Here is a 19,547-nt window from a genome sequence, read left to right on the forward strand (position 1 = left end):
CTATGTAGCCTTAGCTGGCTTGAGATTCACTATGTAGGCCAGGATAGCCTAGAACTCACAGAAATTCATACACCTTTGCCTCTCGAGTGCTGGGATTAAAGTGTGGAATACCCCACCAGGCAAATAATCCAGTTTTAGTAGGATTCATCCCAGGGATGCAAGGATGGTTCAACATACGGAAATCAGTCAATGTAATACACCATATAAACAAACTGAAAGAAAAAAACCACATGATCATCTCCTTAGATGCTGAAAAAGCCTTTGACAAAATCCAACACCCCTTCATGATAAAGGTCTTAGAAAGATTAGGAATACAAGGAACATTTTTAAACATAATAAAAGCAATTTATAGCAAGCCAACAGCAAACATCAAATTAAATGGAGAGAAACTCAAAGCGATACCACTAAATTCAGGAACAAGACAAGGCTGTCCACTCTCCCCATATTTATTCGATATAGTACTAGAAGTTCTAGCTAGAGCAATAAGACAACAAAAGGAGATCAAAGGGATACAAATTGGCAAGGAAGAAGTCAAACTTTCACTATTTGCAGATGATATGATAGTATACATAAGTGACCCCAAAAACTCTACCAGGGAACTTCTACAGCTGATAAACTCCTTCAGTAAAGTGGCAGGATACAAGATCAACTCAAAAAAATCAGTAGCCCTCCTATACACAAATGATAAAAGGGCTGAGAAAGAAGTCAGAGAAACATCACCCTTTACAATAGCCACAAATAATATAAAATACCTTGGGATAACACTAACTAAACAAGTGAAAGACCTTTTTGACAAGAACTTTAAATCTCTAAAGAAAGAAATTGAAGAAGATATCAGAAAATGGAAGGATCTGCCATGCTCATGGATAGGTAGGATTAACATAGTAAAAATGGCAATCTTACCAAAAGCAATCTACAGATTCAATGCAATCCCCATCAAAATCCCAACACAATTCTTCACAGACTTGGAAAGAAAAACACTCAACTTTATATGGAAAAACAAAAGACCCAGGATAGCTAAAAGAATCCTATACGATAAAGCAACCCTTGGAGGCATCACCATCCCGGACCTCAAACTCTACTATAGAGCTATAGTAATAAAAACAGCTTGGTACTGGTATAAAAACCGACATACGGACCAATGGAATCGAATTGAAGACCCTGACATTAATCCATGCACATATGAACACCTGGTTTTTGACAAAGGAGCCAAAACTATACAATGGAACAAAGAAAGTATCTTCAACAAATGGTGCTGGCATAACTGGATGTCAATATGTAAAAGATTACAAATAGATCCATATCTGTCACCATGCACAAAACTCAAGTCCAAGTGGATCAAAGACCTAAACATAAATCCAGTTACACTAAACTTAATAGAAAAGAAAATAGGAAGCACTCTTGAACACATTGGCACCGGAGACCATTTCCTAAATAAAACACCGACAGCACAGACCCTGAGCACAACCATTAATAAATGGGACCTCTCGAAACTGAGAAGCTTTTGCAGGGCAAAAGACACAGTCAATAAGACAAAAAGACAGTCAAAAGATTGGGAAAAGATCTTCACCAACCCCACATCTGACAGAGGATTGATCTCCACAATATATAAAGAACTCAAGAAACTAGACATCAAAGCACTAAACAGTCCAATTAAAAAATGGGCTAAAGAGCTAAACAGAGAATTCACAAAACAAGAACTACAAATGGCTGAAAGACATTTAAAGAAATGCTCAACATCCTTAATCATCAGAGAAATGCAAATCAAAACGACTCTGAGATACCACCTTACACCTGTTAGAATGGCTACGATCAAAAACACCAATGACAACCAATGTTGGAGAGGATGTGGAGCAAAGGGAACACTCCTCCACTGTTGGTGGGAATGTAAACTTGTACAACCACTGTGGAAATCAGTACGGCGGTTTCTCAGAAAATTAGGAATCGAACTACCTCAAGACCCAGCCATCCCACTCTTGGGCATCTACCCAAGGAATGCTGATTTATACCATAAAGATACATGCTCAGCTATGTTCGTAGCAGCACTATTTGTAATAGCCAGAACCTGGAAACAACCTAGATGCCCATCAACGGAAGAATGGATGAAAAAAATGTGGTACATATACACAATGGAGTACTACTCAGCAGAGAAAAACAATGAAAGCATGAAATTTGCAGGCAAATGGATGGAACTAGAAAAAATCATCCTGAGTGAGGTAACCCAAACCCAGAAAGACAGTTATGGTATGTACTCACTCATTGGTGGATTCTAGATATAAAATAAAGAACAATCAGACCACAACCCATAGAACCATAGAGGCTATATATATAGCATGGAGGTCCCTAGGACGACTGTGGCATATAATAAATTTCAGTTTTACTCAATTATTGAAAAAAAAAATAGCCAAATGAATGGAAACACATGAACTATGAACCAAAGGCTGAGGGGCTCCCAGCTGGATCAGGCCCTCTGAATAGGTGAGACAGTTGATTGGCTTGATTAGTTTGGGAGGCATCTAGGCAGTGGGACCAAGTCCTGTGCTCATTGCATGAGTTGGCTGTCTGAAACCTGGAACTTATGCAGGGACACTTGGCTTAGTCTGGGAGGAAGGGACTGGACCTCCCTGGACTGAGTCTACCAAGTTGATCACAGTCCTCGGGGGAGGACTTGTCCTGGAGGAGGTGGGAATGGAGGGTGGGCTGGAGGTAAGGGGAGGGCGTGGGAGGGGGGAGAATAGGGGAACCCATGGCTGATATGTAGAACTGAATGATATTGTAAAATAAAAAATATATATCACAAAAAAAAATAATCCAGTTTTAAATACCTAAAAGCACATATTATCTGAGTTTTATTTAAATATACTGGATACAGATATATAGACAGAAAGAAGACCAGTGGTTACCACGGTCTACATGGAGGAGGAACAGGTATGACTGGGAATGGGCATGCAGTACTCCTTTGAAGAGAAAAAAAAAATTCTATACATATACTAAAATCAGTAAACTGTACACTTAGAGAGTGTGCATGTGTGCGTGTGTGTGTGCACGCGTGTGCGTGCGTGCGTGCGTGTGTGTGTGTGTGTGTGTGTGTGCGCGCGCGTGCGTGCGTGCACTTGCTGTAGCATCTCCCTGAAGGTCTGCAGACAACTTGTAGGTGTCAGTTCTGTTCCTGTACCGTGGGCTTTAAATTTCTGAATGTCAATTCTTGACACCAAAAAACAAATGAACCGTATCTTACAGTTTTGTGGGAAAACAATCTCCTATCCAGAAATGTATACCCAAATTTTCATTAAAGAAAAGGGAATAAAGTCAACTACAAACATGCAAAATCTCAAAATTAACTTCCACACATCTTTCTTTGATTTATTCTATCCCAACAAAGGAGTCAATCAAGAAAGCAGGGAACACAGAGATGGAGGAGCTACTACAGGGAACGCGTGGGGGACATCAAAGATCTGAGTGGACAGCAAAGAGTGGACGGACAGAGGCTGCTGTTTCCAGTCATGGCGAAGTGATGGCCTGGCCTGCAGGTTCACACCCGTAATCCCGGCACTTGGGATGCTAGGGTCTGAGGACCACAGCTTGGGCTACATAGTTTCAGGCTAACGTGAACAAAGCTGTGAGACCCTGGGCTTTAAAAAAACCGGGGGGGGGGGGGGGGGGGGGGTTTGGCTGTTAGTGACAGACTATAAAAAGCATACCTGTGACTTTATATCTCGGTGAAGAATTTTTCTATCATGTACATGCTTCAAAGCCAAACATATCTGTACAAACCAGTCCAAAATCTAGAGAGAAACATCACATTCAGAACACTCGGGCTCCAATTTCTTTGTACTTTACAGATACAAACACTAGTAGGTATCAAGCCAACTGACAAGAGAAACAGGTATAACACATACTAAATCTGTTACACACAGCACAGTGTGGGGAGAAACCTGAACAAAAAATATAAATAATTCATACTTTCTGATAGACTGGTGGTAGGTGGGTAAGTTTATCAAGTTTATCTTTTCTCTGTATTTTTTCAATATAAATAAAAATTACAAAAAGAAAATTATTAAGATAGAAATTTAGAATATATCTACCAAAATACCTCTCTCTATTCATATTTACCACATATAAACAGTCTCTGGAATTGTAATTTAGATGTAAAACAACTTAATTTCTACCTCACTCCACACCAATATAATTACAATTAGACAGTATCATTACCATATAATGATAAAATAATACATAGGTCAATTTTAATAATTTTTTGACTGACACATGATTTTCAAAACAGAACACAAAAAAATATGCCCTCTCCAAAGTCCCAAGGTAACTCTGCTATATAAAATTTAAAATATCTTCATAGCAAAATATATAGCCAAGTTTATTAACAATTTGAGAAAATGCTTGAACGTAATTGATAGGTTGCTAATTCTCCAATTCCTCCCATCACTGGGAAAACGCTGGTGACTAGAACACGGAATGACAGAGACTGTAAAGACAAATGGCACAAAGGACAATAAACACACAGGAAATACTAACTTTTCAAATTAAAATAGTATAACTAAGGAAGGTACCATTTTAACTTGAAATAATACATAATATTCCTCAGAATGTGGTATAATGCATATCTTATTTTTCACACCTCATTTGTGAGGAGGTGGTAAGTCATTTGATAAAACACGAAAATTTAAAATTCACACGCCTCTCAAATGCATTTTTGCTTATACTGTGTGCCTGTGTGAGTCCAAGACAGACATAATAACGGAAGATAATGAGACCAGTAGACAGGGTTTAACACGAGAGAGGTGGACTGCAGAACAACGGGTAACTCATTTTTAGTATTTTTAAGGAACAGAAAGTACATTTCAAGTCATAGAAAATTAATTATAAAGTAATTGCACTAACAAAACATCCTCCTCACTCAAGGTGGCAGCAGAAGGCTCATTAGTTCCAGGGGAGGCACATGACAAAAACCCTATTTCCAAAATAATAAAAACAAACACTAAAACTAAAGAACCCTGTCCGTTAATTATTTTTTAGATATTTACTGAGTGAAAAGAGCATAAAATTGGAAATGCCTTTCCATAGTGACATAACGGATTTTCAGTAGAAAACTGACTTCCAGAGTACATACAGTGGTAGGGACTCACAAACACCCGGAATGAAATGTGCATCTAACTAAAGAGATCGGTACAAGAACAACCCGGGAGGGTCAGGAAAAGGACAGACAATGAGTAGGCTAAGTGGAGTCTGACTGCTGGGGAACTATGAGTAGAAAGAGAACCATCCCGGAGTCTGGCCACCTCACTTTACAGAGTTCTTCTGTGACCTCGTTTCCCGTACCTGATCTTTCTGTCAAAAGTATATTCAATGCTGTACAAATATGTGCAGGAATGAGCTTTGCAAAAAGTTACTGAAAGAGCTCATAAATTAGGGGTCAGCAAATTTATTCTGTGAACAGTAAGAAAAGCTGGGTGGTGGCGTACAATTTTGATCCCAGCACTCACAAGGCAGAGGCAAGAGAATCTCTGGGTTCAAGGCCATCCTGGTCTACAGAGTGAGTTCCAGGACAGCCAGGGCTACACAGAGAAACCCCCATCTCAAAAAACAAAACAAACAACAAATAAAAAGAGAGAGAGAGAGAGAGAGAGAGAGAGAGAGAGAGAGAGAGAGAGAGAGAGAGAGAGAGAGAGAAAGCCATATGGTCTTTCTCTTAACTTTCTCACCACAGTAATAAAGCAATCATAAGTTATTTGCAAACAGATTTAATTATGCTGTAATAAAATTTCATTTATGCTGGAGAGATGGCTCAGAGGTTAAGAGCACCAGCACTGACTACTCTTCCAGAGGTCCTGAGTTCAATTCCCAGCACCCACATCATAGCTCACAACCATCTGTAATGAGATCTGGCACCCTCTTCTGTATACATAATAAATAATTCTTTAAAAAAAAAAATTTCATTTACAAACAAAGATAGTGGGCTGGATTTGGGCTGTAAAAAGACTTAGAGAGATGAGCAAGTAACTCAAATTCCAGAGCAGTGATGTGCCAGCTCAGAAGAACCAACTCAGCCTGGAGAGGATGAAAGAGTCAACAAAGTGGCCGGGCGGTGGTGGCGCACGCCTTTAATCCCAGCACTCGGGAGGCAGAGGCAGGCGGATCTCTGTGAGTTCGAGGCCAGCCTGGTCTCCAAAGAGAGTTCCAGGAAAGGCGCAAAGCTACACAGAGAAACCCTGTCTCGAAAAACAAAAAACAACAACAAAAAAAAAAGAGTCAACAAAGTGAATAACCAAGTAGCAAACTTTGGGACAGAACAGTAGGGAAAGAGGCCTTTCCATTTCTGAGTGCTTCATAGTATGACTTTGAAGTTAAACAGAAGTAGGTTCAAAAGCCAACGATATTACTGGAGGTAAGTTACTTAACTTCTGTTAGATTCCTTCTCTATTAAATAGAGACAAAAAGTCGTAAGATTTAAAAGAACAAATCTAACCCTCCCTCCTCCTATGCAAAAACATGCATATAAAAAGGGACTGGGTGGTAAAGAGAAAGGCAGCAGGAATTTAAAGACAGAAAAGACCAAAGAAAACAAATTATGAAAAACTTAAAGAAGTTGGGACTTGAGCTGAACTTTAAATAACAATAAAAGACAGTTGAGGGAAGATGTTATGAAAATAATCATGATAAAATACAACAAAGAGGAGACAGATGTACAAATACAAGGCTCAACAACACCAAGTTCATGCTCAATAAATACCTGCTAAAATAAAGGACAAGGAGTAGACAGGTTTACAAAATACCTAAAAATGAGGCTGCTTAGGTTAGGTGGGCCATACTTCAGAGACTCCGGGAGTCAAATTAGATTTCACGCAGTTGCAAATGCAAGGCTTCCAGAGCTAGAGTTATTTGGCCAGGCTGTATTTTTGGAAGATATGATCTGGCAGCAATAAGACAGATTGGCAGGACACAGAATAACCAGTTATAATGAATTAGGTTACATACATGCATATATATGTACACACAGATGTATGTAACCTAATTATTATTATAACCTAATTATTAATTAACTTATATGTATGCACACATACATATGCATGTGGGATGTAGCTTATACTATACATACAAGAATATATTATAGATAGGAAATGAGATAGGGAACTAAATAAAGATGGTAGCTAATTAAAGATGGGACTAAAATATTGGGTCTAACAGCAGCCTGCCCTAGCAATTATGACTAGCACCCACAGTTAAAAACGAATACACATAGCTGAGTGTGGTGACACATGTCTATAGTTTTAGCACTGAAGTGGTAAAGTCAAGGTGATCAGAAGTTTCAGGACAGCCTCGGCTATGTGAGACTCTGTCCTGTGCTCTGTTTCCCACCCCACCCCTCAAATAAATACATATGAAATTACACTCTGAGTTGCTTCTTGGAAGTGGAGTAGGAATCAAGCTCCTCTGTGCTAACCCACCTGATCTTCTTGAAACAAAGCGCCTTTCTGAGCATTTATTCGTTTAAACAGATCTCCTCCTTCACAGTAATCCATTACTATGTAGAGAGAGCCATTTTCTACAAAAGATAAACATCAAATTCCATTTTTAAAATGTTGCATCAAAAGCACAGTTAAGGTACTTAAAGATTTGCTAAAAAGCAGCAGCTAAACAATAGAGTGGACCATCTTCAAAAGAATTAGAGCACAAAGTCTAGCAACTCTGCCTATACAGGTTGTATAATGATTTAAGTTTTAGGCAACTCCATCATTGACCATTTTTCTACCAAGAATACACCATCTGAATAGAAAATGGTGTTCATACTTTAATATTTCCAAAACATAAATAAAATGCAGAACAATATAATTTTGCTCAATTTTCTTAAATATTAAATATAAAATCATGTTTTCCCACCAACTTTCAGAATATCTTAGAATTGAAATGATCCCTAGTTTTCAGTTTTGAATTATTCACTTGAATTAACTGTTCATTAAACATAAACACAACAATAAATGATATAATGAGCTGAAGATTCAACAGCGAGGAAGGCACAGCTTCCTCCCCAAGCCCCCAGGGGTTTCTTTTTCTTCTGAAACAAACAAACCGTTCATGTATGTGAATAAACGTGAAGCTGGGTCACTGCCACAATCACTTTTGTATCTTTATACCTTTATATCTTTATGCACAGAGAAAGATCTTCGGCGTCTCTTTCGAGTCATTTTTCCACTACCAACTTTTTTTATGCAAGGAAGAGTGAGCAATAGGATTGGTAACATTTGCTGAACCCTGACTCACTAAGGAGAGCATCACAACTGGAAGAGTGGTGTTCCTACTTCTTGTGTCCTTATAATGTGTACGGGAGCCAAATTTCTAAAAACGCTCATTTCTCTCACTTTGAGGGGGCATTCTTAATGAGGGTTCTTATATGCTCTTCTGATATACAGTTTATAATATACCCTTAGAACTAGAAACTTACCTGAATTAAACTAATTAAGAATCTGTATGACTATGACTGAGATGGAAAGATCATCTAATATACATGCTAGAAATGACAAAATAAAATGGGGCTGGAGAGATGACTCAGTGGCTAAGAGCACTCACTGAGGGCCTGAGGTTTTTTTCCCAGCACCCACACAGTGGCTCACAATCACTGATAATTCCAGTTCCATGGGATCTGATGCTGCCTTCTCATCTCCTAGAGCACCAAACACGCACATGGTGCACTTAGATACATACAGGCAAAAACAAATAGAAATAAACCTTAAAAATGACAATATGAAGAAAAAAACCTCTATACAATCCACAAGTTGAATACAGTGTGTCCTCATTTATACACTTATTAATACTTCAGACTATTTCTGGGAGGAAACAAAGAGCAGTAACGATAGTTGTGGTGATATTGTGTTCCCCAAAATTTTGTGCACACTAAGAAACTTACAGAACAGCCACTAGATATAGAGGCCAGAAAATGGTGGCACACACGCCTTTAATCCTATCACTTGGGAGGCAGAGATCCATCCGGATCTCTGTGAGTTTAAAGTCACAATTAAAAGCTGTGCCTTACACACCAGGCATGATGACTCACGCCTTTAGGAAGTGAGCCTTTAATCCCAGAAGTGATGGCAGAAAGCAGAAAGGTATATAAGGCTTGAGGACCAGGAACTAGAGCTTGGTTAAGCTTTTAGGCTTTTAGCAGCAGTTCAGCTGAGATCCATTTGGATGAGGACTCAGAGGCTTTCAGTCTGAGGAAACAGGATCAGCTGAGGAACTGGCGAGGTGAGGAAGCTGTGGCTTGTTCTGCTTCTCTGATCTTTCAGTATTCACCCCAATACCTGGCTCCAGGTTTGTTTCTATTAATAAGACCTTTTAAGATTCATGCTACAAATAGTTAATTCCAAAAAAAAAAAAAAAAATGGTGGTATTTCAAAGATAGTTGAAAGCAAACCTTCTATGTTTTGTTTAGCCACATGTGGTGCCAGGAAGCTGAAAAAGGAAGATTTGCAGGTTGGAACCTAATCTGAACTACATGGCAAGATCCTATGTCAAAGTTGGAGATATAACTTGGTGGAAGAGTTTACTCAGAACACACAAAGCCCCGTGTCTGATCTCCAGCACTGGAACATGGGGAAATGGAGAGGTGAAGACTATGGGAGGTTACACAGAACACAAAGAAATTGGAGAAATGTTGGGGATTTAGTTCATGAATTAGTTATATTTTCTGCTACTCAGATCTCTACCAGAGGCAAAATAATCATTTGTTCTCTCCTCTCTCCTTCCCATCTCTCCCTCTCTTTCCTCCCATCCATCTACCCCCTACTTGCAAGCTTGCTTGTCAAGGTCTCCATGTGTTTCCCAGGCTGACCTCAAACTCACAAATGCTCCTGATTCTACCTCCCTAGTACTAGTACTGCAGGTGTGTGTCGCCATACCCAGTATTAAATCAATACTTAAATATATAATTAACAGAGAAGTGTTTCCTCTGTTAGAGAAGTAATAATCTGTTTTGTATTCTCCTAACATTATCACCACCTGTTTGTCAGATTACTTTGTATAAGACTACAGATACATAAAAACCCCTTTATCACTAATACACTTACAGGCTTTTAAAGACCCCCTAAAACCCAAAACTACTACCTTAGAAACTGCTTGAGGTTGAAGCAAAACAAAGCACAAAAAGCAGGTAAGCCAAGTGACAAAGACAATCAGAATAACAAAGGGCATGACAGAAACATTAAGGGGCCATGAATTAGAAAACTCAGTACAAGCACACTGCCTGGCTGTTTCTAGCACCCTTTCCTTCACCACAGCTAAGTTTAGAAGCCAAAAAGCTCCAGATATTTTAATTACTGCTTTCTACCAGCTTGGGGTGTGGATTTGTGTTCATTATAAAAGACATACATGTGCCGGGCGGTGGTAACACACGCCTTTATACTTGGGAGGCAGAGACAGGTGGATATCTGTGAGTCTGAGGCCAGCCTGGTCTACAGAGTGAGTTCCAGGATAGCTAGGGCTGTTACACAGAGAAGCCCTGTCTCCAAAAACAAAAAGAGACATACACATGTGTATGTATGTATGTCTTAATTATAAATTTAAGTACAGTCTTTCCTAGAGTTCTGTGAGCTGCCGTAGCAAGTTAACTGGATCTGAAAAGAGGTCAGGGAATGTCCATTTGTAGCTTATTTGGCAGAAATTCACAGGTCTGCACTTGCTGCTGGGTCTGAAATAGGGAAAGCGTGGACAGTGTCTCCAGTCTGGGCAACATGACACTACCTGCAGGTACAGTGTCTGATGGGAACTGGAGGAGAGGGTTTCTAGCTGCTGTCCACTGTAGAGCTGTTTGTTTGCTACTGGAGAGACTCCCACACCTTTTGAGTTGCAGAAGTCTTCAGCACTGTGTTCAAGAGCAGAGGGAAAAACAAGCACTGTGTTTCCCTGACACAGCATGTGTCGTGTAGGCACAGAAAACAGGCTAAGAATACACACAGGGTTATCAGCCACCCTGCTTCCTAGGGAGTTCCAATGAGGGTGAGGTTAGGGGAACTGAGAACTTGTAGTCATGCCTGTCTATACCTTTTGAACATTTACTGTGAGCAGGTATTGCTTTAAAATGAAGTACATTTGAATCAGATTACTTCTGGTGAAGATGGGGAGGAGCCGTGAGAACGCACCCCTAGATGAGGAGACACAGCAGTTAAAGGCTACTGGGGAAGGAGTCAGTTTTCCTCGGGACTGTCATCACTGGTAAACCGCCCCAGATTCAGAAATTGCCCCACATCTGTGCACGTGCGAGCAACCCTAATGAAAGGCAGTGGGTAATTAACAAGAGAAGACATCAAAGTAGGAAGGAGTGCTGGGGAGTGGAGAGCAATGGGGGGTGTGCGAAACATGATTAAACTACATACATGTATGGTGATATTTTATTTGTACTGAAATGTGATTTTATTTTTATGTTAATAAATAAAGTTGCCTGGGGATCAGAGCTAATAACAAGCCATAGCAGAAGTCTAGCAGTGGTAGCACACGCCCTTAATCCCGTTCACATGACAGGCGGATCTCTGTGTGTTCAAGGATACAGCCAGCATGGACACACATGCCTTTAATCTCAATACCAACCATAGAGACCTAGAGGTCTGTATAGATGGGCCATGTGGTTGGGTTTACAACCAATGAGAAGGCAGAATAGAAAGTCTATAAGAAGACAGACACACAGGAAGTAGTTCTCTTGCTGAGGAGAACAGCAGCAGCAGTGAAGGGTAAGGATTTGAGTCCTTAGCCACTGCTCTGACCTCTTGAGCTTGTAACTCTGCATTGGCTCTGTGTTTCTTATTTAATCAGACCGTTAACATCTACATACATGTATGAAATTGTCAAAAAAGGAGGAAATTGTTTAAAAAATCAAGATCAGAATATTTTCTCAGTTTTAGTGGTAGGAATACTTATATGGTGCTTTAAGTTTAAAATGTTAATTATTAATAATTTTTCCCACTCCACATTTATGTACTATAGTGCTTCTTTTTAAGTAACTGCTAATGACAATGAGCCAATATTAAGCTACAATGGGATAGTCTGGTGTCAATACTATCCTAGAATCAAACTGATACTTACAAGCATATCTATTAAACAACAAAAAAGAACATTTTTTCCCTAAAAATACATACACAAAATAATTCCTTACAAGTAAAAAGCCCAAAATTCCTAAGTGTCTTAGCTGATTTTAAAAGTTTGCAAAGTGCTCGTCTGACCTTCGAAGGACTCTTTATACTGGACAATGTTCGGATGCTTCATGTTTGCCAGCACCGCGACCTCTCTCCTTGACTCTTGCCGCTCTTTACCGGACATCTAACGGGAGGAGGAGAGAGGGAAACCACCAATGAAGTTAAAAGTTCATCGCTACGAGAGAGGTTAAAAATGGTGCTAATCCAGTACAATAATCATAATAAATTAATTACAACTATAGCAGTGAGTGGGAAAGGAATGAACTGAATCCAGAAGTGAACCCCTCCTAGGGAACCCAATCCACAGTACGTTACAGCACTGTAAATATATGCTTCTACAAGCAAGTACAGGAACATAGTGGAAAAAATCTGAATGAACATTCAGATTCCTCGGAAATCAGTGGTCCTTGGTGGGATTATAGCACTCTTTCTCATTAGGTTATGCATTTCTCTAATAAGAAGTCCTATGGTAACCAAATTCGGTTACTTGTGTAACCGAAGTAAAAATATACTTACCCTTGAGATGTTAATTTCCTTGATAACATAATGCCTGCTGTCCTCTGTGGATTTAACAAGAACAGCTTTTCCAAACGAGCCTTCTCCAATCTTCTGTAGTCTAACATACTTCTCCATGGTTCTTTCTTAAGGCATTTTTATAGGTTAGCTAAGCACAAAGACAGTTAACAGAGATTAAGCAAGTCTTAACAAAAAGATATCTAAGCCAGGCAGTGGTGGTGCCATCTACCTGCACTCGGGAGGCAGAGCCAGGCAGATCTCTGTGAGTTCAAGGCCAGCCTGGTCTACAGAGTGAGATCCAGGACAGGCGCAAAGCTACACAGAGAAACCCTGTTGGGGGGCGGGGGGGGGGGAGATATAACATCTTTACTGAAAGTCAAATAAATTTTACACTTAGAATAAAACAAACAAGAAATAGTGATGTTTCAGTTTTATTAGAATGCTTTGAAACATCCAATACTGAACCTACTTATAACACAGGCACATAAAGGTAATCTTTTTTTCTACATGAATTAGCAGCATTATTTTATTACTTTAATAAGAATATAAGCTTAGTAAGACACAGTTTCTCAAAGTTGTTTCAACAATTCAGTAATTCCAGGTAAAATTCTGTACTTATCAAAAGACCCATCCTAAAATCTGGGCTACACCTTTTGGTGACAGTCCACATAAAGGACGTGGAAGACCGGAGCTTTTGCCCTTTGCCTGCTTGCCTTTCACTCTTGCTGGCAAGTTCATCTGTCCTGCTGCTGAAGCACTCCTTCACTGGCTTTAGAACCTACTTCTTCAGGACTGAAAACCAGCCTTGTGTTCAGAACAACTACCAGATTCTTTCCATCCGGTGACAGCCTGTTGGACTAGCCAGACCACGGTCTGTAAGCCACTCTAATAAACCCCCCTTTGATATATACAGATCCATTCTATTAGCTCTGTTTCTCTAGAGAATCATGACTAAGACAGTACCTTTAATTGTAATTTTAGATAAGCCAGAAAAAAAATACACTAGGTAATGAAATCTTAAGGAAGGAAGCATGTGAAAGCCATAAAAGCCATGATCAACACAGCCGGGGCAAGACTCCTCTTCTGTAGACATACACAAATTCACTGTTTTAATCGGACACTAACGCTTTATCCACCCAAGTTGCTCTTTGTTTCCATTCATAGCAACCATGTTTCCAATGTATGATTCCCTTCTAGGAAGTGAGCTTTCGGGAAACTTAAAATTTCAGCCACAGTTCACCATATTAATAAACTGCTGTTTTCATCTCATCCACCAATAGTAAATTTTTTAATTTTTCTAAAAGAGATTCGATTTTCTTAAATTACTGAATTCATATTATAGTTCTGAAAACTAAATGTCCAAATCCAGCCTGTAGTAAAATTGATAATTATAGCCAATGAAATTTTGTGAAAAAGAACCTGCTGCAACTTTAAAAAAAAAAAAAACCTTATAATCAGCTCCCATTTCGATTTCTATAATGATAATGCTTTCAGCAACCTTAAGAGGAATAAGAATTAAAACATTATCATAAGACTCCAGCCATCAACAGTGAGGAAGAAAGGAAAAGTCATTCCAAACATGGTCTACATTGAAGCAACAGCATAGTGTAATGGGTATCTGGGAGCCAGCCACAATTTAATGTTATCTCCACGGAAGCTCATTGTATCATATTACTACACCACTTAGAGAGCAAATCATGATAAATTCACCTCAGGAGACTCAATTCCATGAAATAAAATTACATTAAATAATAACCACATAATGAGGTTATTTGATAATCGTCATTGTTTTGTGACTTTTTGCCGAGAAGAAAAAGTGAAATTTGTCAGTTTGGCTCTGCGGGGCATTTACCCACCAACCCCACAGTTCCCCAGAGTTTTCTTGAGTGAGAGCAGCAGGAAATATTAGATAGAAGGATTTACATTGTGGAGATAAACAGAAAATAAAGGATAGCCTCCAGAAAGCCTGGAACCTTTTCCAAAGGGTCCTGACTGTCTCTGCCCCAGGGTATTTATAGAGACGCCAAGGGGTGGAGCAAAAGACCTCCCCCCAGTATAGCCAAGTGCAGACCATCTCAGACACCTGCACTCAGGTCCGTGGTCCTAGAAGGACCTGCTGGGTAAAGCCACGAGGAACCTGAAAACGGGCTCCCCCATGGCTCCTCCTCCAAATTTAATTGTCAGGTCCTTTCTAGGGACTATACTAAAAGGACCAAGCAGATGTCCTAACAGGTTGCTCAGTCTGCTCTGAGATCAGGCCTCAATTTCAGTTTCCTGAGCCTTCAGCAAGCAGTTTCTAGGAGGGCCATGAAGAAAAGACAATCAGTGATGCCCCTACCAGAAGCAAAAGAGAGATAGGATGCACTGAGCCTTGGCCACTGAGCCAGCCCTCACAGTCAGTACATGCGAGGCCAACCACCCTCCTCCACACCTGCTCAAGGACAAAACCTGGGACTTGTCCAGGCCTGCCCCAAAATGGAAAACTGTAACCCCCAACTAACCCTAGCCAAAGTTACTAACAGGATTGCCACTTGCATAAACCAATCCTGAGTCTGTTCCTATGTAGTCTTTAGACCCCCCAAGACCCCTCCTCCTTGCTTCACCCCGTATAAAAACCCTGCCCCATTGCTACTGGGGTCTCTCCTACTCTACTGCTACATTAGACGGACAGAGAGGCCTGAATTAACTCGCAACAGTAAAAAGACTCTTTGCTTTTGCATCAGATTTAGTCTCTTGGTGGTCTTTGGGGGACTCTGGGTACAACAACAGCAAAACAGCAGAACCTATTTATGGTGATATTTTATTTGTGCTGAAATGTGATTTTATTTGTATGTTAATAAATAAAAGTGCCTGGGGGTCAGATCTAATAACAAGCCATAGCAGAAGTCTGGCAGCGGTAGCACACGCCCTTAATACCAATCACATGACAGGCAGATCTCTGGGTGTTCAAGGACACCACCAGCATGGAGACACATGCCTTGAATCTCAATACCAACCACAGAGACCTGGAGGTCTGTATAGACAGGCAGTGACGAGGTCATGTGGTTGGGTTTACAACCAATGAGAAGGCAGAACAGAAAGTCAATAAAAAGACAGACATGCAGGAAGTAGGTCTCTTTCTCAGGGGAAGGCCGGCAGCGGCACTGAGTGGTAAGAAGGTGGTCTCAGCTCTTGGCTACTGCTCTCTGACCTTTGGGCTTTTAACTCTGCATTTGGCTCTGTGTTTCTTATTCAACAAAACGGTTCAGAATTACATCTACACCTATTAATGTCCCTAGTATTTCCCTCTACTGCCATCCACATCCTGAGCACTGTGGTTCTGATTCAATAAAGCCAAATCTACTGCCCTTGGTAAGAAGAGAGGTGAAGAGAGATAATTCCAATTGCCATCAAACAACAATAAACACAGAAACCTTTCTGAGCAATCAGGGTTCATGGTTAATAAGTTTCAGAACACATGCAAGCCTTCCATCAGAAGGAAAACATAAGGGCTGGAGAGATGGCTCAGAGGTTAAGAACACTGACTGCTCTTCCAGAGGTCCTGAGTTCAATTCCCAGCAACCACATGGTGGCTCACAACCACCATCTGTAATGAAATCTAGTGCCCTCTTCTGGCCTGCAGGCATACATGCAGGCAAAACACTGTATACATAATAAATAAATCTTTAAGAAAAAAAAAAAGGAAAACATAAGCTACCTACTTCATAGGCATGAGACTTTACAACTAATTTATTATACTAGGAAACAACTTCATATGAAAAAATATAATAAAATATACCACCTACATCAGCTGGCTGTCTTACACAATCCAGGACCATCTGCCTAAGGGTGGCACTACCCACAGTAGGCTGCATTATCCCACACCAATCATTAATCAAGAAAATGCTCACATACATGTCCACAGGGCAATCTGACTGAGGCAATCTTTCAATTGAGAGTCCCTTTTCCAAGATATGTCTAGATTTGTATTAAGCTGACAACTAACAAACACTATTTGTGGGGCAAAAGGAAATAAATATGTATATATTCATGTTTACATTTATTTATATACATATCTATGTATGCACACACAGAAGTATTAATATAAGAAGTAATTTTGTAAGGACACACACACACACAAAACTAGTAATATTGCTTCCAAAGAAGGGAAACAAACAGTTGAGAATTCTTCAATCTTTTGTATTGTCTGAATTTTGAACCATAAGAATTGATTAGCTAGTCAAAACAACAAAATTAAATTTAATCAGCCGTGTATAATGATACAAGTAGGAAGAATACTGAGCAGATCAATTTCACCTCCTTTAGTTTTTAAATGTATGTACTGAGAGAATGAGAGAGAGGAGAGAGAGGGGAGAGAGAGGGGAGGGAGGGAGGGAGAGGAAGAGAGGTGTGTGTGTGTGTGTGTGTGTGTGTGTGTGTGTACACTAAGAAGACAACTTGTGGGAGTTGGCTCTTTCCTTCCACCATATAGGTAGGTCATGGAGATTGAACTAAAGTCATCAGGCTTGGTGGCAAGGGCCTTACCTGCTGGTCCATCTTGCTGGCCCTACTCAAATATCTGAACAGGAATGAGGATATAGCTTGATGGCAGAAGTGCCTGCCTATTATGCACCAGGCCCTGGGACCAATCCTTAGCACTGGGGGGCAGCCGTGGGGGGGGGGATCTTGAACAATTCCCTATTTCCAAACTTCTCACCTTAACATTTAAAGTTTTGCTACAATATCATGTTGTTGTTTTTTATGTATGTCAATTATGCTCCAGAAAAATATACTTCAACGCTAGTCAAATTAGATATCTTCCTCTCCATTTTTCTAAGAACTATTACAAATAAACAATGTTTGACACAATACTATGAACCACATATGAAAACTGTCAGAGTACATGGATTTAAAACTGCATCAATCAGATCAAAAACACACTGACAGGCATTAAGCATTAGCTGTTTCAGGTATTTGACAGACAGGTTATTCCAGAGGGAAACATTAGGAATAGATGACAACAGATGCCAGGAAATTTTCTGGTTCTGTCTGCAGGCAAAATCTATACACACAGTTCTTCCAAAAACGATAGAAACAACCTGAACTATAGAAAGGGGTCAATGGACCTTCTCAAAGAGGAAAAATCTCTATTTTTCATTACTGAGAATAAATTAGAAAGCAAAATTGAGGATTGCTACTATTTTTTTTTTTCACAGTATGTGTTTTCTCCTTGGTAAATATATCCAGACAATATCCAAGGAGTTTGTAGTAGAAACTACCAACATACAAAGAAAAACTTTATATGCATGAAAAGCTATCATGTCCATGATTGAAACAAACAAACAAACAGAATAAAGTGTAAAACCTACTTGGAATACAATGTCAATGTATTATTAACACGACCTCAAAAGAACTTCTGTGGTTAAGTTCCACGGTCTTTATCAGATTTCTAACAGACTTTTTTTCTGTGTAAAAACCAGTTTTTCCAGAAAATAGATTACTCGGGTTTCACCAGAAGAGCCCATTTTAAATGTAGACATCTAGATCCTTGAAACTAGAAACAAGTAACTACTCTTTGCGTTTGGCTGCGGCCCATCATCTCTACTTGCTGTACTGAAAGAAAAGCCCATCACTAATGGTTAGACGGAGTGGGGCTTTTAAGCCTTCACAAACACTTCCGATGTGATTTATGTAGCAATAAAAATATTTCTGCTTCTCGGAGATCTTACAAGAGAGACTAAAAAATTGCCCGGGGTATATAACGCAGTTGGCAGCTCACCAGCCTAACAAAAATAAAGTCCTGTATCCAATCCCCAGGACCCGTCCCCAGAGTTACATTGAATTATTAAAGTAGTAAAACTTTTAATACTTTACACATGGAAACTGTGTCAAATCATGAAAAGAGAAGCGATACATTGTTTTGGGGTAATCAGCTGTTATTCATTTTTCTCATTAAAATATATAGAAAAGATCAAAGGCATCTAATCTATTTAAACAACTGCTTATCATCCACTGAGATTGCTTTGTCATTTTATGATATCAAAGAGCTGCTTTGAGCCACACACAGGTCCTCCCCGTTAACATTTTGATGAGATGAAGGTGCTTCCCGTGCAAACACTTGGGTGAGCATCATCCATGCACTCTATACTGAGCACCCCTCCACGTCTCCACGCTCCCAGTGAGTTCGCCATCCTGCCTATCGCTGCTCCCCGCCACGAGCCACTCACCTCAACGACACGGGAACTGAGTCAGAATAACAGTGGCGACCATAAGCACCGGTCTAGATGCGGCAGTGTCTTCCTTAGGGGGGACTTAAGGCAGGGGCAGCACGGTGCATTTTGAAAACGACTGGCTGGAAGAGAAAACAAGTCTGTCTTCCCCAGCAGCCGCCGGCAGCCCCAGACCGCGACTCCTACACCTGGCACGGGTCTCTGACTGACGCGTCAGGCGGGCCAGGCACAGCGCCCGGGCCACGGGGTCCTGGCTACGCGGACGAAACAAACACAGCGGTTTCTGACCCCTTGGAAACGGCGGCGGCGGCGGCGGCACAGGGGGGAGTGCCGGGGTACCGCCCCCAACTTCCCGGGTCGAGGTGGCTCGGCCAGGCGCGGAGCCGCAGCGTGCGGGACTGGGAGGGCTACCTGCCGCCCGCGTCCTCCCGCCTCGCCACCGTGACCATGGATCCCCGGCTGCGGGCACCTGCACCGGCTCAAGGTAAGGACTCCGGCACGTTGCCGCCCCAAAACCCTGGGGCTCACGCTAGGGAGAGAGGAACCGCCCGCGCGTCACTGTCGCCGGCGTGTGACGTCAGCGCGCAGGAGCCGACTCGCAGCGGTGCTGCAGGGGAGGAGCCCGGAG

General features: G+C 40.7%; 2 protein-coding genes across 9 annotated transcripts in view; one reads left to right on the top strand and one right to left on the bottom strand.

Annotated features, from left to right (window-relative positions):
- Window positions 1-19,495, bottom strand: part of Nek1 (NIMA related kinase 1) — a 142,851-nt gene extending 123,356 nt beyond the window's left edge. For 2 of the 7 annotated variants that reach the window (XM_076553292.1, XM_015998616.3), the window contains exons 1-6: window positions 19,331-19,470; window positions 18,917-19,041; window positions 12,711-12,858; window positions 12,222-12,318; window positions 7,461-7,558; window positions 3,702-3,785 (exon numbers count right to left, since the gene is read on the bottom strand). In XM_076553292.1, the coding sequence (XP_076409407.1) occupies window positions 3,702-3,785; window positions 7,461-7,558; window positions 12,222-12,318; window positions 12,711-12,827 (396 nt within the window). In that variant the 5' untranslated portion in view covers window positions 12,828-12,858; window positions 18,917-19,041; window positions 19,331-19,470. Of the gene's footprint in view, window positions 1-3,701; window positions 3,786-7,460; window positions 7,559-12,221; window positions 12,319-12,710; window positions 12,859-18,916; window positions 19,042-19,330 lie in introns of those variants that run through there. The other 5 variants (XM_076553291.1, XM_076553290.1, XM_042262983.2 and 2 more) reach the window with 5 other exon arrangements.
- Clcn3 (chloride voltage-gated channel 3) overlaps window positions 18,940-19,547 on the top strand; it is a 100,055-nt gene continuing 99,447 nt past the window's right edge. Inside the window, exon 1 of one of the 2 annotated variants that reach the window (XM_076553295.1) lies at window positions 18,940-19,403. The gene's annotated coding sequence lies outside the window, so the exon portion shown is untranslated. The remainder of the gene's footprint in view (window positions 19,404-19,547) is intronic. The other variant, XM_042262989.2, reaches the window with a different exon arrangement.

This window comes from Peromyscus maniculatus, chromosome 17 (assembly GCF_049852395.1).
Source record: "Peromyscus maniculatus bairdii isolate BWxNUB_F1_BW_parent chromosome 17, HU_Pman_BW_mat_3.1, whole genome shotgun sequence".
Taxonomy (NCBI): Eukaryota; Metazoa; Chordata; class Mammalia; order Rodentia; family Cricetidae; genus Peromyscus; species Peromyscus maniculatus.